Source organism: Alligator mississippiensis, chromosome 9 (assembly GCF_030867095.1).
Source record: "Alligator mississippiensis isolate rAllMis1 chromosome 9, rAllMis1, whole genome shotgun sequence".
Lineage (NCBI taxonomy): Eukaryota > Metazoa > Chordata > Crocodylia > Alligatoridae > Alligator > Alligator mississippiensis.
Genome location: NC_081832.1, coordinates 16,312,760 through 16,332,706, shown reverse-complemented (window position 1 = coordinate 16,332,706; position 19,947 = coordinate 16,312,760). Strand labels below are relative to the sequence as shown.

General features: G+C 44.5%; 1 protein-coding gene across 1 annotated transcript in view; it reads right to left on the bottom strand.

Moving 5' to 3' along the window:
* Positions 1 to 9,929: 9,929 nt before the first annotated feature.
* HNF4A (hepatocyte nuclear factor 4 alpha) overlaps positions 9,930 to 19,947 on the bottom strand; it is a 28,017-nt gene continuing 17,999 nt past the window's right edge. The window contains exons 6-10 of the mRNA XM_006275220.4: positions 16,106 to 16,193; positions 14,891 to 15,046; positions 14,316 to 14,552; positions 13,379 to 13,504; positions 9,930 to 12,471 (exon numbers count right to left, since the gene is read on the bottom strand). Of these exons, the coding sequence (XP_006275282.1) occupies positions 12,329 to 12,471; positions 13,379 to 13,504; positions 14,316 to 14,552; positions 14,891 to 15,046; positions 16,106 to 16,193 (750 nt within the window). The 3' untranslated portion in view covers positions 9,930 to 12,328. The remainder of the gene's footprint in view (positions 12,472 to 13,378; positions 13,505 to 14,315; positions 14,553 to 14,890; positions 15,047 to 16,105; positions 16,194 to 19,947) is intronic.

Below are 19,947 nucleotides of genomic sequence, written 5' to 3'. Positions count from 1 at the left end.
TCTGTGTACCTGCAACTTACTTCATGGAGGGAATCCAGAGGTCTCAGCAAATGCCACCCTCTGCGGCTAACCAGACTCAGTTGTGTTCAGAATACTCCATTAGCCTCTAGAAGGAGGTTTGTAACTAGCAGAACAAGGACGGGTTGAAACAGCCTCCCAGTAGAAGTGAGGGGGCAAAAACGTAACTACTTCCATAGTTATATGAAGTGGTTCCTATGATAGCAGGACTGAGGACATCTCTTCTAGTCCTTTATTTGTACATTCCTAAATGAATATTGGGACAGTTAGCAGAGCACTGGATACCCCCAGTTAGAGGTAGAGGCCCCCTGGGAAAGCTTTCAAGATGTTTCCAGAGAGAAATGCAAAGAAGAGTGTTTTTCCAGTCACATATTGACTTGTTAATCTTCTGAGTCGGCTATATGGTCATGTCTGGGTGGTACAGGGTGTCCTTATATTGCTATGACATGGCTTTGCAAACCAGACAGGAATCCACATCCTTCCAAAACACAGCAGCAGCTCACTGCAGTTCAGACCCATTTAATGACCACAAAGATAATAAAAAAACACCAGAGAGGATCCAGAGCCTGCTTCCATAACAAATCCCCTTCTTCTAAGTAGCATTAAATTTGACAGAGACTGGCACACTTTCACAGGTTTACAGCTGCTCAGATTATTAGGATCTTCGCTGAGTTGTAAGAGAAGATTGTCTGTTGCTCCCTCCTAAAAGGCACATTTTAGGACCAAAGTTAGCTTTTAAAAGTGACTTGAAAGACTTTTCTAAATACCTTTTAGCTGTGAGACCATGGCTCTTCTGTATTTGTACACCATGACCATAAGCTGCTCTCCATCAATAATGACTATGAAACACAGTTCCAAACCAGCAACGAAAAAATCTAGAGTATTGAAAATCTTATGAATAGGAATGTTTTTTAAAGAAGTTAATGTCAGTTCCCCCTCTCATTGGCCAGCACCCCAGTTCAGCATTCAGTCTTTCCTCAGCAAGGGGTGATGGCATCTTAAACAGCTCAAGGAGTCACTCCATATTTGGGGCCACTATGGAAATGGACCAATTTATGGCCACTGAAGATCTATTCCTACTTATCCAGAATGTGCACCAGAAGCTCCAAACTAAGGACATGACAAATGTGTGAGATCCTCACTTTACTGCCTGAGTTGTGGTTGCTGTGAATCTCAGCCTCCAGAGCTGTCAGACCAGCAGTAAACATATACACATGCTGATTAATTTGGAAAAGCAACTTCAAATAAAGTAAAAATAAGCCTGAAAAGCTTTTGTAGCCACGAGCTGATGTGGAAAAACGTAAGTGTACAGCTGCTGAGCTTGAGCCTACACACAGGGACATTAATGTGTCTCAGTCATTGGGTCCTTTGGATGGATTTACAGGAGATCTCATTCTAAGTCCTGCCAATCTTTTGATACTTCCAGTTCTGTCTTAAAGTTTCTTGTGGAAAGTATGATGTCAATAGGATGTAAGTGCCTAATTCCTCATTGGTGGTATCATTCTGTCAGTACTAATGCAGGGTTTCAAAGTTAATTGGTTAGTGAAAAAAGATTTGCAGCCCTCTGCAATGCTATTTATGTGGCACTAACCATTTGGGACCCAGATATATTTGCTTCAGTCCAGCATCTGAGCTGCTTGAAATGCTTCTGGAAAATGGCATGACAAAAAAACCACGTTATTATTGCAAACCGAATGCACAAGGTCCCTTTGTACATTGCTGCTTCTGAAAAGCCACTTTAACAACTGCCATTCTAGGAAATCTTCACAAACAAGTGAAATACAATTCTGGGAATTCCAGCATAGGAAAACACATATTTTAGCAACCTACTGCTCTTGCCAGACACATTTCAATGAAAGCAACTATTGCAGGTTGAAGGGATGTGCTGCCATTTGGAAAAGAGGGATGAAGTTAATCTGACTGCAAGACAGTGCAGTAAAATCTGAGAGAAGGAGCTCAGCTTCCTAACCTTAAGGATTTTCTGAGGAGGCCTTGGGGTGCCCCAGGACAGTACGATTTTCTGTACTGTCTGTTGTGGACTGTTTCACTGAAAGTACAGTATGTCTTGTTCTCGTTTACCAGAGTAACTGGCCATAAAACTTGAAATAAATAAACAAACAAATAAATGTCTGGATATTTCTTCCTAAGTGGTTTGTGGATTAGGTTTGCTTAACAGAACCAGTTAAACTCATGGATTTTTTCAAAGAGAGGGTCAGGACTTGGATCCAGTTGAATTCGAAGCACTGAATTTTTAGGCATGTATGTCAAGTCTCTTGAACTGAACAAGCTTCTTCTTGTTCTAGGTCACACCTCAACTTGAAAGGGGGGGGGGGGTTCTAGTTCTACTTTAGATAGGGCAGAGAACCATCATGATGGTATTTGGCTGATGAAGTATCTCAGGGATTAGCTAAAGGTGTTATATTCCTATCATTCAAGACGGCAGGCATCTGGCAAGAACTGCTCCTGAGATGCAGGTGTTCTTGAATAAGAACTCAATGTCTGGATTAGCTTTTCTCTTGATTCCCATACCCAGGCTAAATCTAACTAGAATCTGAAGACTGTTCCCACCCAACTCTGATTTGGAAATACACCAGTAGTATTTAAATGTATTCTCTTCTGTTTTTGGAGTATGGGTTTTTTGGGGGGGGGGGGGTACACTCTCTAACCACAGCTCTTCAAGTAACTTCTCACTCCTCTTACAGATCCTAGTTACAATGGCACTATATTTGCAAATCAGGATGAGAGGAAAAGCAGTATTGTCAATTCTAGGCATGCAAAAATCATGAGAAAAGCCACACAAGAAAAATAACCCAACTTTTTTTTTTTAATTTCCTGGTCTCTGGGTTTCCACTTGACCTTAGACTGAGTCTCTAGATGTTTTACAATGGGCAAAAATGTTTGCGCAATGTAAACATGCAAATTTCCAGGCACTTTGGCCTTCCTAGTTTCCTGTTGTTGTGTGTCATTTATGCCACCATAACAGGCAGGGAGAGGCCTTAGGTAGGTTGGAGTCCCACTGTGGTCTTGTTTGGAGACCTGAGGAGACCAAGGTGTTTCCTGCCCCTATGATATTTCCAGAATTAATTGAAAGAAGAAGTAGTGGACATGTCTCAAGGAGACCTGCTTTCTTGAGGTTTCCAATCTGATATCTAACCTGAAGAGACACACGTTTTTAGAATAGATTCATGTCAGCTGGAAGATGCAAGCTGCATTCGAATAATGGAGGGGGGGAATCGCTTCTGTTCTAATCCTCCCGCAGCACCAGCAGAAGCACCGCAAATCCTCCATGGAGGACTCCGGGTGGGTCCTGTTTGAAGAAGCTGCTGTGGGATGTGTACCCTCTTTTCTATCTTATCCACCCCCAGACCTGTACAGAGAGAGATTTGGGTCTGTTTTCTTCTGCCCAAACCTGCCCCTGCAGAATATCCAGTGCTAGGTGCCCTGTATTCTCATAAACCATACAACATAATGATGAACCAAACTCTCGGAGAAGCTAATCTAGAGCTGGGATCCAGGGCAACCTGCAATTTGCAATCTGCGACTCTCTTGGAGTTTAGATGCCACATCTGGTTTGCATATTAATTTGCATACACACTTTCTTTGAATGTGCCCAATTAATATTGCCTCCCTCTAGGTGGGTGAGAACGGTTTGCTGTCCCATTTCACAACCAGTGCAGTCCTGCAGCTAAATAGTTTTGTTCTTGCCCTGACATGCACAGGGCAAGAACAAAACTATTTAGCTGCAGGACTGCACTGCATTGGGAGCCTTGCCATTCTTGCATGCATTGGGAGCCTTGCCATTCTTGTTTTCCCCTGACATGCCTGTATCATAGGCATCATGTTCTTCTCAGTTCTGCTGCCCTCAGCTCCTCCTGGGTTTTGTGACTTTAGCTGCCATTAAGCTATGAACGAATGGCTGTTGGGACGAGTTGATATTTAATGGGTTTCATGTAAAGCTCTTCACTCATTTACTTATTCAAACAATCAGAATACCCAGCCTGGGAAAGTTATCTTGGCTTCTCTGTGCTTTGCCATCATTAGCAATAAACATTTTACAGTCCTGGTGGGACGTGTAATTTGTATGAAGACGAAAACAGCACGACTTCAAACAGCATCGTTAGAAGAGCGAGATTTGAACTGATATTTAATCAGTAAACTGAGCAAACATAACAGTCTAGTAATAAAGATAATCTCCCTGCAGCGTACAGTACAGGAAAGACTCACATACATTCTCAAGGCTTGCAGCCTGAAGCCCTAGACCCTCAGAAGTTATGCAAGCCCCATGGGCTTGCTTTGCCCATCAGTGAGCAGTCATTCTGACTGGATTTCCTGGCTGCACCAGTAATTTTGCAAGGTCAGTTCGGGCAGGGAGCCCCTGCATCTCAGCATCATTCTTAAGTCCTGTTGTATCACTCTGGCAGTGGAAAGGGGTGAAAACAGCCCTTCATAATAGGGGGCAGAAGGCTTCCCAGGCCTGTGTAAACCTGCTCTGGTGAAAGCCCTGTTAGATGGGTTTCATCAAGGCATTACTGAAGTCCATCTCTCTCTCCACATCTGTCAGGGCCATGGAGCACAGAGCATAAGTCAGAGAGCCCAGTAGGTGCTCTGCTTTATGGAGACGACCTGGCAGGACCATGTGCAGGAAGCACAAAGGTAGCTGAAAGCTTCAAGGTACCTTTGTTGCAAACACACCTGTGTGTGTTTTTTGGTCAGGAGAAGCAAATACAAAGATGACAACTTTAGCTTTGAGAGGCCTTGTAAACTTAGCCGTTAACCTACACAAACATGCAAACTTATGCAAACTGTGGTATGGTGCACTAATACCGCCACAATTCAACCTTGGAAACATGCACAGTCAAGCAAATACACACAGTACAGTGAGAATTCATACTGCCCCCTATAAATATGCAAACATATATAAATGAACAAATCTGAAAACTTATGCAAGGAGGCAGTTGCATGCATACAAGCAGAGCTGCTCTCCTCTCTCTCTCTCTCTCTCTCTCTCTCTCACACACACACGCACACACATGCACACACAAACCCCCAACATACAAATAGACAACTATAAACAAGCATGCAGTCAAACAGACAACGCAGCATATGCATACAAGCACACAAATGGTGGTTTGTGATAGGACAAGGATCATTTCCCCCTTAACATGAATGGCGCATGCCCTTGGAGGCTGGGGAGCACGATGGTGGGAGCCTGGTGGTGGTGAGCGGGGAGCTCCTGTAAACGCCGCTGGCACTGTTGGTGGGGGTGGTGAGCGCCGACCATGGGTCGGCAACCACCTGCAGGCATCGCCAGCAGCATCGGCAGCCACCAGGGGCAATCAGGGATCCCCTTTTTGCCCCCCCTTTTGCAGGGGGTGCACCGCCACGCACAGGGGGTGCATGTGCACCCGCATGCACCCCCAATGCATTGCCCTTGCCCTTTAATACTACCTTCTATTTCTGATTTTTTTTTTCTTTTGAGAAATCTGCTGTTGAGGAATCTGCTTCTTGCCAGTACCTTGATGAACAGTTTCAGTAAAGAGGCCAAGGATGTTACAGAAAGAGTGTCTGCTCTGTTTAGGGTCCCTGGAGGGTTAAGGGAGACTTTCAGGGACAGAGCAAGTGCCCGTGCTGTACCTGCTGCCCTGAGTTGTGAGGGAAAATGTCACATTTCATACATGAAACAATAGAACTGAAATGCAAACTTCGAGCCTGCAAAACTGCAACCATTTTCTCTCTCCTCATGCCTCTGGGAATCCAGTGGAAGATGTCTCCAAGGAACTGTCCCTGTATATAAATCCTGACTTACCATAGATCAATCAAAAAGTATTTCCTAAATGATGACTTGGGGTGACTTCAGTGGAGAACAGAATTAAACTGGGGATCTCAGGAATTCATCTTGATGTCTGTCTATAACCACCCAGCACATGAAAAGCTTTGTCAAATGGTAAGAGCAGGGGGACTCTGTATTAAATATCAAGGGTTCTCTTTCTGACTCTTTCCAACTTGCATTGGTCTTGGGACACAGCTGCAGTTCATACATCTCTAATTGATAACCCTCAAACCACGGACCTCCAGAGCTGAAAGGATACACTGCTACAACTCGGACTAAAAGACTAAGACCATTTGGTTGGGGCTGTAGTTGACTCATGAACTCCGCAGATTAGCACAGAGCAGGATATATAACACACACTGACCAGTGGATTATACATGTATATATTAAATGGGAATACAATATTACTACTGCTACTGCTGCTACTAAAAGGATTTGCACAAATGTTTCTGAGATGAGTATAAAGCATGACATCACAAAAATGGAAATACAGTGCATGAGGCATTCTGCTAGAAGTATATACTAAATCGTGGCTACAGAAAAGGAGGGGAGAGAGTTCTTCCTTGTGGCTTTTTCCTTTCCATTTATGAGAGTCTTCAACTGAAAATACAAGGAAGCACTGATAAACATGGCAGGAATTAAATAAAATCTAGGGCATTAAAAGCATAAGCATAATACCAGTTACTGTCCAGCTCATTATGTTCCCTTACTAAGAATGATCTCCAAGCACAGGTGTTGCCTTAACAGCACTAATAACATGTAAAAGCACCCTAGCTCAATGGACTGCGAGGGCTAGGAGGACCTTTGACTTTGACTCTCTTGGTTACAGTTAAGTTTTAGATCCTGCCCTAATTCCTCCATGGCAAGTTCTGCTCCTCAATAGAACAGAAATAGTGAGGCCAATGGCATGACAAATGCCACTTGCAAACTTAGGCAGACAAGGTTCCTTGGGTGAATTTGATATCTTTTATTAGACCAACCTAACTTAGGAAGTTTAGTTCTCACATCACCTTCATTTCCCAAACCCAGTCTTTCCAGGTCTATCCTGGCATAAATCTAGTGTAGCTTTCTTAATATCAGCAGACCTAGGTTTCTTTTTGTCAGCTGAGGATCTGCTCCTGCCGAGTGAAACAAAGTGAATACAAAGCCTGACAAAGCTGCACTCTTCTGTTTACTCCACGCATGTCAGCTGACAATTTATTGCTGTTTTATTGGCTTGGGTGGTAATTTGTGGCTCTTGCTGTGCTTACTATTGATAGGATCTTACTTCTGCAAGCAGCTTAATTAGGAACCGGGAGCAGGATTTTAAATGAATGCTCAATCATGCCCTCCCCTCCATGTCTCTGGGGGGAAAGGGACTTCATTGCATGTGGCAGAGTGTCCCCAAAATGAACTGTGATATGTGCAATCAACCTTGAAGGACCCACACAGCCTGGCACTTGGAAATGCCTGCCTCAGCAGTGCCACGTCGCTGAGCTGTCCCTCAGCCTTCTGCTTTTATGGCTATCTGTGCTTTGTGTGAACTTGCGAGTTTAATAGCAGCAATAGTTGCTTTTGTCAGGGATGATATACAGGCTATAAAACTCAGTTACCACCTCTATTTTCCATTGAGATATGAAAGCACTTGGAAGAGGGGAAAAATTCCAGGGCCTATGAGCTATTTCAGAGCAGCGTTACATAAGAAACAAAAGAAGAATGGATTTTACAGTAGCCAGGACACCAAATACCACTTCCTTATACCTCAGCTTGGATGTTACGGTGGAATCTTACTACTGGAGATATTGCTTTGACTGTCTAGGGAAAAACCCAAAATCTAGAAAGTAGGGTCAGAAAAGAAGAGTACAAATGAACATGCACATAAGCAGCATCCAACACCCACCTCCTACGGAGAGCCATAGAGAAATATGTGCTGCATGCTAAAAAGATATAATGTGGGTGCCTCAGTGGGGTGCTGGGTACACCCCCTAAGCTCTGTCTTTGACATGCTTATTGGTGTGTGCTGAGTACTTTACTAAGCTGTTATACCCACTTTAGTGTGTTGGGTCCCCGGAGCTGGCTTGTCACACTTCATTGTAGCACTCCTGAGGATGGTCTTTTCATGGTGAAAGCGAAGTCAGCCACGGTCCTGGGAGTCGTCTCTTCATGGATGGGAAGGAAACCCAATAGTATGTCCTACTGTGGACTCTCCAAAACTTCTGAAGCTATTCCTGAACAGGGAGAAAGTCAATGAAATATTACAACAGAGAATGTGACTGAGGCTGGAATTGTGTTTGAGACAGTTTGTGAGGTTCTTTTCCAACTCAAGTTGAACTAGCAAAGAGAATTCCTGTGTAGGTAGGACACTGATTTAAGATTAACTAGGCAAAGAGTAACCTCGATAGAGCAATTCATGGGAAGGACTCCAGAAGATTTTATTGCTTCAAAGATTTGATACTGTACCTGGAGTTATTAAACATATACCCAGGTAAAACCAACGGCACAGTTGCACTGTTGCTGGGCCACACTGAGGGAGTCATTGTCTTTGTTGCCATTGTTAGAGGCAAGAAGCTAACCTGTTTCCTTGTACTGAGGCCAGCTGAACAGCAGGTGCTTGTGTGTATGTGGTGGCAGCAGAGGAAGAAGATTGCCTGCTCCTTTCTTTGCTGAATGACATTTCTAATTACACAGTGGAGTTCAGGTTCCCGGACTGTCAATTTGCCAGCTAGAGATGGGGTTGTAAACCTTGAAGACATGATGATACAGACCTAAATCAAGTCTGGGCTCTGTTTTTTTGATGGGGCAAAGTAGAAGCCTGGGGTATGAACAGCCCCAAATTTTGGGGAAGCCCTGCACAGACTTTGTGTCTTGGTCTCACTTTTGCTTAAAAGTTTTACCAGCCTTTAATCTTTCTAAAGAGAATCAGCTGTACAAACAGCCTTAGGAGTCAAGCAGGTCCAGAGATGAGGTATGTGATCGTCCCCCACTAGAAAACAGACACCAACCAGTTTCACATGAGCCCCGGAGCAGCCACCTGACCTGATAGGCAGACCTGAGCAGGGTGCGGGGCCCGGAGCAAATCAGCCCATGCGGGGCCTCGCCCCTGCTCCGATCCCATGGGCCCCGGACCCAAAGAAGCTGCCACTGCCATCAGCAGCGGCAGCAGTGGGGGGTAGTGAGTGGCTGGACTCGGAGATCCCACTCTACCCTGCTCTGCAGGGTCCCCCAAAGTGCCCCAATTTGCCTTCTGCCCCCAGGGATGGCCCTGCTGATAGGAGTGGTTTGCTATGACTGACTGTCCCCTGGGGACTAGAACTGAAAAGCTCAGTGTCTCCCCCACAGTGTTTGCCTTCCTTACCCCAAATCTGTAATCACCACAGAAATCTTGGCCCCACTATCTTGCTGTGCATGTCACAGCAGGCCTGACTGGGTTCTTGTAATCAGAAGAGCAGGTCCTTAACTGCCCTCCTTAATCTTTAGTGCCTTTCTTCACTTTTACAACCGGTAACAAATTAACTTTCACTTTATCACCTTTTTGTGCCTCCCACCACAATTCTGCCTTCAGTGATACCCACTGGCGTCAGTGGGTTCATTCGGTGTCACTGCAGCAGAACTGTCATCTCCGCACGCTCCAAAACCATGTGTCTGCCCCTGCTCTGACACTGGGAGATTGACTTAAACGTTATGGTATTAAAAATAATATTGATAAACTGGCTCCTTTTACTTTGCTTTCTGGATTGTGAGCTTTTAGATTGGAGCTGCTTTATGTTTTCAAGACTTTCTTCTGGAACTGTTAGGGCAAGAAGCTGACAATTTATTTAAATAAAGGCTGAGAATATCATGCAATCTTGTCATTCCAGCACCTGGAGCTTTTAAGACACATTCCAAATATCCAGAGACTTGCAATAAAAAGGTGGCAATTGGCCAGGCTACAGATGGCCCATTTGTTTTCTGGTTGTTTTTTGGGTTTTTTTTTTTGTGGGTGGCAAATTCAGCTCTGGTGTAACTGGAAACAAAGAAGCATTCCTGCTTTATGCCAGGAATGAGCTGGGTCCCCTGGCTTTAAATTCATCCTCACAGAAGAAAGAAATCCATCTGTCCGGGAAAAGTTAGAAAATATTTTTGCATTTATTTCTGGGTTTTTTTATTAATACAAACTCCAGTGAAGAAATAGTTCTCTGTTTCCATTGGAAGGCAGTAACCAGCAAAAATTAATGTACCATACTGGGGATGTCTGGCACAAACGAAACAGACGCCAAAAAAATCTTCCCCACCAACTACCTCTACTGACAGAAAAAGTGGTTGCAATTGGAAAAGACAGTCTCGTTATTAAGTTGTTCACAGTTAATTTCCTGATTATAAATAATCAACATGATTTACAGAATAATTTATAGAAAATGATTGGCTTCGTCATTGCAATAAATTACTCAGCGGAATGACACCAGGCTGGATGTACAACACAATACTTTGACACCCGCACTGCAGGGGTGAGCTGCTTCTTTTTGCATTGGCAGTCAAGGGACCAGGTCTGCAGCTGGACTTAATTGGGATCGTTCTGATGGACACCAGCTGGGGATCAGTCCCAAGAGTCTTTGGCAGTTGTGACTCCACCACTTCTTCGTGTTCTTGCAAGGCTAGGACTCCAGAGAGATGCAGCGGGGGGGGGTCAGCAAGCACTAGTGTTTCCCCAGATGACTGCAGTTCTGATGTAGAGAGCAATGGCTAGCTTATCTTCAGGAGTTTCCAGGGAACACATGCAGTACATGTACTATCCAGTCTTTTCTCATGGAAGTTTTCCATTCCAAGTGTCCCTTTCGCTTCAGTCATGGTGCTGCCAAACGGGAGGGTGGAGGCTTCAGAGCAGAGCTCTACCCAGAATCCAGAGCTCTGGCAGATCTCTGTCAGTCACAGTCCTGCAGCCAGCTCCCAGAAGAGGGAAATGCTCTGAAGATGACGTCCTTTTCCAGTTTTTGCCTTAAAACCAGTGCATCGTTTTCCCTCCCATGGGGGAGAGGAATAAGTGTGGTATCAGCACCAACAGGCTTTGGTGAGCAAAAAGATAATGTAGGAATAGGGAAAGTGGGGGAGCTTCCATAGGAAGGTGCAGGCTTTGCTGAAAAATGTGAGGTTCCATGATTTCATTTCTGCCCTCATGTGTCTATGGTCTGTATCTTTGGGCTGTCGTGAAAAATCTATCACCTTGGCCCTTAGCATATGAATTCTGCTGGACATTTAATCATTTAGGATTGAAGACAAGCTTGAACTAAAGCCCTGGGTCTCAAACACTGGGGAAACAGCTCTCATCCAGTCTTCCTGGCTGGGGCCCTTCTCTCTTCTCTGCTAACTCTTCCCCACTTCTCTTCATGCCTCTTTGCTCCGTAAGTACAGGTTCTGCTTCACCCCTGTGAAAAAGTTTCTGTTTTAAGCTAACCGTGTAAGTAGCAATAGAGGCCTAGCAATGCCAGGGATTGGCACTGCTCCTTGCCAGTCATCTCACTGAGCTCTGTGCAGGCTTTCAGGATGATGAATAAATACTGTCCCTCATCTCCCTCTTCCTTGAGATACTCCCTAATATCTGCTGAGCCCCCATGTCCCCACCATCATTCCAGTCCATTTAGCACTAATACTGGCATAACATAATGGCAAACTTGGTGACATTTGTCCCCTTCATTCAGTATTGTGGGAAGGAAATCACAGTGCTGGGATAATGAACCACAGCATCCCTCCAAGAAATGAAACATCTAAACTGGTAGTGACTCCTAATGGGCCAATGATGTTCCAACCCACATCAGTCACTGTGTGGACCAGGCTTTGTGTAATCATTAGTCATGGGGGTTCATTTTACCAGCATTTAAGGCAGAGGGTTATACCACAGGATTTTGCCATCCCTGAAAATATCTTCTAATGACCCCTTAGCCCTGACCCAAGGCAGTAGAGCTGTGGACAAGGCAGTAAGGCATTGGTTATTTCAGCAGTGACTGATGCAAAGCTCAGTCCTCTTCTCCTGGGGCTGTGCTTTCCAGGGAATTTTTAGCTCCATTAACTTTGGCTGCGGCTTGGAACTATTTTGGGAAGCTTTAAAGACAGCAGGCATCTCCTTTCATGCAGACGCAATGGGTTTATCTGGAGACTCATTTTTAATGTAGTTGGGTTTGCTTTGAAACAACTCCAAGGCAGTAGAGAAATGGCCAGGTGCAACCTCATAGCCAGTCAATGCAGATCTTGAGACAACCGTCAGCAGGCTTGAGGTTGGAATCTGGGCCGTCTTATTAACAATAAGAATTTCACTGAGGCTTTAACTTGCAGTTATGTAACGCTCAGCTGGCTCCTGGCACAGGCTTTGTGTAGCCCCATGAAGACAGCTTTTTGCTGTTCCAATAAACAAGTCTGTGTGCTTGTGCCCAGGAATCTATGGATGGTTCCTTTTTTCATAGTGACAGAGTCATTCGGGGGCTCTCTCCAACACAGTCTTTCTAAAACAGACTGATTTCCTTTTGCTTGATGCTAGATGACCTCTTGTTTCGTGATGGTGGGTTGAGGGATTGAGGTCGGCTGTTTTGCCACGGTCGCGATTGCCCCAGGGAGTAGCTTGTACTGTTCAGACCCTGAGCCTGCAGGTGGGGAAGGCTGGGGAGTTTCTGGTGTTGCTGAAAAAAGAAAAACTCTGTTAGAAAGACAAAGGGAGCAGGACTCTGCCGTCTCAAGGCACAACATTCAGATCCAGTGGACCAGGTTCCATACCCTCCAAGTCTTGAGTGTGGTGTTGGGTCTGGGGTTTTATATTGGGTCTCTCTATCATTGACACAAGAAACATGCTCTACAGTGGGAAATGGCTTTTCAAGGCTTTGGGTGTTTGCCATGGCTTGGCCTGCGCAGCAGGCTAGCACTGGCAGCCACAAGTAAATGTTGTCAGACTCATGGGGAAATCCACAATAAAAAACTCAGGACCAGGGGGGCTGTCTTCTTGGTTGAGTTTAGATGTTATTTGCACATTTGAGTGTTATGCTTTGTGGGTCAAAACCAATGGTCCTAACCCAGCAATATGACATTTTGGGGGCATTTGGGGATAAGAAGAGGAGAGAGAGGTCAAGGTAGAGACAACATTCAAAGAAAGTCTGCTGGTTTTTCACAGAAGCTGTAAAGTCAAATCTATTGAGGCACAATGCCACCACCACTCAAGTTCTTGGGAGTCTTTCTACTGATTGCAGTCATTACTGACTTGGAACCTCAATTCCCAAATTAAATTAGAGCTGTTGTAAAACAGTTGCAGTCTGCTTGGGGAAGTCTTTATTGAAACAGTTACTCAACCTATTGTAATCAAGCCTATCCATCCTTTACATGCCTGTCTGTCATTTCTACACAGGAAGATCTAGCAAACCCATCAACAGCGTGCCTATCTTGGACTAATGTCTCTTCACAAGCTGAGAACACCATCATGATGGGTGAACCGTTTAGGTCCACAAAATCCCTAGAATGTCTGCATACTTTTTTACTGTTCCCAATCATCCCATTTCAATTTATTCCAAACAAGTGAGGTCTCCTGGGGATACTCACACATCTGCCCATTATGCATCTGGTGAGCAGGCATCGTGTTGGCTACTATGACGTTTGTCCCCAGATTCTCCTGGATCAGATGAGGGTGCAAAGGGTGATGAGGATGAGGTGCTTCATTTGTTGAACCTGAAACCATTTCCATGTCAGTGACTGACACCAGGACAGAGCAGGAAAGCACTTGCCCATTCCAAAGGGGAAAGACCCCTTAGTGTCAGATTTTCCCAGCCTGACCAGGTCTTCCATGGACACCATGCTGCTCTGCATTCTGCTCTGCATTGTATCATGCTCAATGTCCTCCCAGGCCACAGGGGAAGAATTACATGCAGGAGCAGCTGCATGACAACCGTCTGCTCCAATTTGTCCCAATAAATCATTGCATCATTTCTCAACATCTAGTAGTAAATCTGGACCATGTTCTTAACCAACCATGCTGGTTTCCCTTGCTCCCATGACTCTCATAAGAAGGAGAAGAGGCACCAGTTAAATAGCTGGCCTGCATGTCTAATACTTTGAATGTGCAGAGGTCAGAGAGGCAGCTTGTTATTCCTCTAGCAACTGTTTCCTCTGGAAAGCAACACCTTTGCTGTGGAGCTGTTTCCACGGAATACAGATTGCAGGAAGAAGGAGTGCAGAGGTGGCAGAAGGAAGTCAGTCTGGGCGCACAGGGCTAAGACAGTTCAGGGGTGGCTCTGTAAACAGCTGCATAAATAAAAAGCCAATTTGGTTTCAGAAGAATGGAGCACTCACCTATTATTATCAAGCATATGGCATGTTAAAAAGCTGTAAGTGGGGATCATTACAGCTCACTCCAGCTCAGGGCTCTGAATCTGGACAGATGACCTGGTGGATCTGAGCACAGGTCTGGGAGCCAGTCTGGAGGCTGACTGACAATGACCATTTGCAAACTACCTTGTAGAAGCTGAGGGCTGATACTCACCCCCCAGCAGCATCTCCTGCAGCAGGTTGTCGATCTTGGCCATGCCGAAGAGCTTAACAAACTGGATCTGCTCTATCATTTGCCAGGTGATGCTCTGCAGGGTGGGAAGCAGGAGAAGCAGCTCGCCGAAGCGGCCCCGCGAGTCGTACTGCCGGTCATTGATGTAATCCTCCAAGCTGACCTGCACCTGATACCGCATCCTCTTGATCTTAGTGGGATCGCTCAGCCCTTTGGCGTCTATAACAAACCATGAAACAAGGAGCTGCATGCTGTTTTCTAGGAGTTCTGGGAAATGGTCCCTGGGCTCAGCTTGGTCTCTGACTCATGCACCCTGACATGGTAGACCTATGGCTCTTCTCTAGGGCTTATATCTCCCAGCATCTATGCTTCACATAGCTTGGGGGAGGAAAGCACTTATATTTCTATTATTCCATATCTCTGCATCAGGTAGAGCAGCTTTGGAGCTGCTGGCTTATGTGAGTGAGGACAGAAACTGGCTGCCCTTGCCTGGTTGTTGCAAGATTTGGAAAGAGCAGGCCATTTCTGATGGCTAATCCTTGAAGGCTTGTTCATACCTGGGTCAAAGAAGATGATGGCTTTCAAGCAGGCATATTCATTGTCATCGATCTGCAGCTCCTGGAATGGCAGAACCAGTTCATCAAGGATGCGGATGGCCACGCGGCTCACCTCCACCAGCTCTGGGCAATTCCTCGGAATGATATGGTCATTTCCTTTAGAAAAACAAAATATGTCAATGGCCTTCTCTGCTCATATGCAAACTAGCAGTAAAAGGGATACGTGCTCCTCAGACCTTACATTCATCCAGATTTATAAAGTTTGCCATGGCTTCACAAATTGATATCCAAATACCAGTACTAACCCTGGGGTTAAATGTGTGTAAGAAGAGATGCGTCATTATGGCCTCTGGAATTAAGAGGCCAATTAAGACCTCAAGAACCCTGAGTCTGCTGCTAGCATGTCAAAGTTGATAACATTTTCCCATCTAGCTTTTATTTGTATGCTTCCTGCTGGCATTGAGACATCAATAGACTAGACTTCTAATAAACTTTCCAGGAATATCCTCTGATTGCTAGTATTGCTGAAGCCCACATCTGCACTGATCTTCTCATTCTGGCTACCTAGACTGAAGGTACAACATGCTACAGTTGTATCTCTGTTTAAACAAGAAGACAGACCCTGAGGCATTTTTGTACCATTCTGGAAGTGTCAAGGGGCCTTAATTTGTTTGTTAATGATGTGGGCCTTTTAACACTGCAAGGTGGTATCACAAATATGAATGTGAACCAAGACCCTGGACTCTAAGGGTATAGCCACAATCCAGTCTGTCTGAGCTCTCACTCCCATGCACAGACACCAACTGGAACATACAGCAGTGAGTTCACTCTGGGAATGTCCATCCCAGTCCTCCTGAGACTGTCATCTCTGATGTATTTGAGAGTGGCCATTGGGGATTCTTTCAGAGTGTCTTTCCCACTGCATTCCCAGTGCCTCTAAGCAGGATTGGTAGGTAGAGAACTCTCAGATGCATCCCCACTAGGACCCAATGGGTATGCAGTTTACACACATTGTCAAGAACTGACTGAACACCTGGACTGTGTTGGGCTCTCTGAAGTGTAAGATAATTCTGATCCAATAGGACATTCACCAAAAATGTGACAGGGCAAAATAAAGTACCCTCCCTCTTCTAAAGCAGAAACAGAAAACTCATGGGTCAGTGAATGTGCTTCATTGGGGGAATCATCAGTGTTACAGCAGAGAAGAGCATTTACCTAATAACAAGACATCTTTGAAGACCATCGACCTCTTGGCAGCTCCCAGGAGTAGGTGTTCTCCTGCATGTGCCCGCAGCAATGCCACCTGAAGGACAGGGACATTTGGGTATTAGTGGGAGAATATGGATGGAGCAAATACTTTCATTCATAAGCAGAGAATAAAGAAAGCATGCCCACTTCTGTACTGCATGGTTATATCTGCGGTGGGAGTTGGATTCTTGCTCCTGCTAGTGCTGGGGTTTAAAAGAGGGAGGTCTAAAATGTATCTCAGCAATTCCAACTCTGTGCAAGTGTCCAAAGCATGAAACCTGAAAGGCATTTGACCTGAAAGCATCAGAAATTCCAAAACACAAAGCACTGGGACGTACTATATATGTCAAAACAGCAACAAGCCAGACTGTCCCCCATCCCAGTCCAGAACATTGCAGCAGCCAACCAGTAATCTCAATGCACTGACAGTGGCAAAAGTAAAGCAGACTCTTACCAAGTGCAGAAACAGTAGCCAGCGCTTACAGGTGGAAAATGGGAGAGTACAATGCTTGTTTAAACCTAGAGGAGCAACTGTGCATCTAGTGTAACCAAGCAAAGACAGAAACAGAGGCACTGTCCATTCCACTGTTCCAAGGGCAAGATGATGGTCAGGACTTATCACAATGTCTCATTAGAATGTGATCAGGAGAAACTGTGACTGACCTGGGTGACAGGAGAAAGACTGGGGCTTTCTCAGCCAGTTGCTGGGCTCCAAGGGAAAGTGCTGACAAACAAGGACACCAGGGTCCTGTGCCCAAAGAGCAAGTAACTCAGCCTGGGTAGGTCAACCCTGTTTCTTAAGAGTTTCTCAAGGGCTCTTTTTCTTTCTTACACTCAGCAACCCTTATTCAGGTGTCTTGCCACCAAAATCACGTTGAACTGAATGGAACCAAACACGTATGTAGAAGCAGCAGCCAGTGTATTCATGCAAGGGGAAAGGGCCATTTCCTTTGCCCATGCTTCCTCACAAAAGAGGAGGATAATTTCTGTGTCAGGCCCTAAGTCCCACCACCAGGTGGGGATCAGACTTCTATCTCTTGTTCCCCTTGTTGCAATGGACATTTGGGACCAATGAAGGCAAAGGGATGTTTTTCTGCCCTGCCGTTAATGATTGAAGTATTTCATTTTACACCCTTCAGTGATTCTGGGGAATGTTCTGAATCTTTTGCTCTACTTCTGTTAAAAATTTCAAAGATTTTTGTGGAAACAAAGGTTAAAGATTGGACAATGTGACATGGCTGCTTCTTAATGGGCAGCCAGGAACCTCCACTGAAGAAAACAACCATTAAACATTAACGGAGATATTTGGAAGAGTGTGTCCTGATGGGGATGATCCAACCACTATGTGCAGAACAAACAGATGGAGAAAAAGGGACTGCAGAGATTGAACCCAAGGAGGAGGGACATATCACCATTTTTCAACATGCTATCTCTCTCAGCATCAGACAAATCCAAGACAAGTCTTGCCCTACCATAAATGTCAAGAGGATGCAAGCTGGGTAGAACAAAGCTCTGATTAGAAAAGATGCTGACACTTAAGGGACGGATTTGCAAAGCAGAGCTGGTAGAAGGGCCTTGTGCAAATACATAGAACAGAGGCTCCTGTTAAAAGGCTGTGCGAGCTCATGGTACTGAGCAGCCTTTGGTTCTACAGCAGAGAGCAACTGAGGGCAAAAGCACCTGGTTGGTGTGTGAAAATGCAGCTCCCAGCAGCTGCTAGTGCTGCTTGGAAACTGGAATTTCTGGTCTGCTGGAAATTCAAAATTAAAAAAACATTATTCCCTAATTGGAACCAAATGTCAGAATTTTGAAATGTCCTGCTCACCACAAATTTAACATTATTCACTTCAGAATTCTTGATATGTTTCATTTGTATAATATCCAAGTGTGTCATTAATGGCAAAACATGTTGTTTTAATATCACAAGAATATTTTCATTTGGGCTTTTGTATTTAAAAATACCCAATACATACCAATGGGAATTAAGATTAATATTACAAATGCATCTTCATATACTACAAAAGTTGACAAGGACAGAATGAATCAGTGTGATGATGGCAAAACACAATGCCTTTGCCTTACAAAAATAAAGGTACTTTAACATGATCAAGATAAAAAAATCAAAGTATTTGTGGATTTTTCTTGCTGTGAAAAGTGTCAGTGAAATGGACACCTTCCCAGAATGGATTTTGATTTCCGCAAAACTGCTTTTCCCAATAGGGAACTGTTCCAATGCAAATTGTTTCACCAGCTCTTGAAAATCCTCTGTAATTGGCTCACAAGCATTTTTGCCCATTCAAGCTCCTGGCCTCACTGGCATGTCTGCACACAGGCTCACACACACACTCTTCAGCTTGTGGACTCCGACACAGTAGCGTGACTTCTTTTTTCCTTGTGACAAGGTATTTAGGAGACTCCATAGATTTATTGGGATCTGAGATGCACTGCTGCTGTTGCCTCAAACTTGCAACCTCTGAGCTGTCAACCATGCGCCTTAGCACCCACACCACCCCAGAAGGGGTGACTGGGGTAGGGAGCATGACAGAGGAGCCAGGGAGCAGTTACTAACATGCCGGATCTTGTCAGCAATGATCCAGGGATCATGCAAATAATGATGATCATGCAAGGGAATAATGATTCCCTTGCTGTGAATGTGGTAGACAGACAAGCAGGCTCTTGCTTGCTTCCTCTCCAAAGAATTCCCACTGGCAAGCTTGTAATAAGGGCCCACAGACACACTGCTATAGATTCTACAGCACACAGAGCAGGCCCTGCAGTAGGCTTTCCAAGTGACAAGGAAAGACTTGGTGAATTCAGTAGTACATCCAGCCCTCTCTATGGTGCAGCCTGTTTGCTGCATAAATTTAATCTGCCATGGGAGTCCATTTTGTTTACTATAATTTCTAAATGTATTTGCCTTAGGAGCTTAGCAAACTGCGTATTACTGTCAGCAGTTCAAAGCTTCTATGCAAATTGCAAGAGGTGGGCACATTCCTAAAGGCTATAAAACATGTTGACTTCCCAGTGAGATGCAGCTTGGGTGGGTTTTTTTTGAGTAGCTATCCTATTTTCTCAGTACGATACAAGCTCCCTCCAGACCCAGAAATCACTAGACTGGACACCAATCTTGGCTGAAAATCATCCTTTCTAGATGTGTGAACAAAAAGTAATTGAATGTGAAACCATTCCCCCTCCCACCCCCCTGCCCCGGTGCAGGCACCCTGCAAAACCCAACCTTCATGGGCACACAGTTTGAGAGTATACATATATAATGGGGTATGTGTGCACACAGCTTTGCCATGTTTGCAATGGTTTCTTGCATTACTGAGGCTGCTTTAGATTTTAGAACTAACAGAGGCAATTAAAAGAACTCTGTAAGTAAGGGCAGAGGCAAATGCCACTCTAAAATTCTCTTTATAATGCAAATATGGTATATTTGTAATTTTTAACCCTACACAGAGATATTGTTATTGGTCTGGAAACTTAAGTCCCTTTGTATTATAATTAATTTCCTATCAATAAAATGAACATAGATACCAAGAAACCAACAGGGTGAGATCCTGAGAGAGGTTTTTTAACTTAAGCAATAATAAGTCTAATTATCCTAAGTGTGTATATATATGTATACACACAAGATTTCAAGTGTTTGAAATGCTGCACTAATATTAACTGATTAATAAATAATTGACTCATGCCAATGCAAAATGTACGCATTAATGTGTCTCATTTGATTTCACTGTTATCACTTTTGTGCACTCAGACTGATTAACTGTCCCAGGAAATAGTCAGCCCTAGTATTGTATGTATGC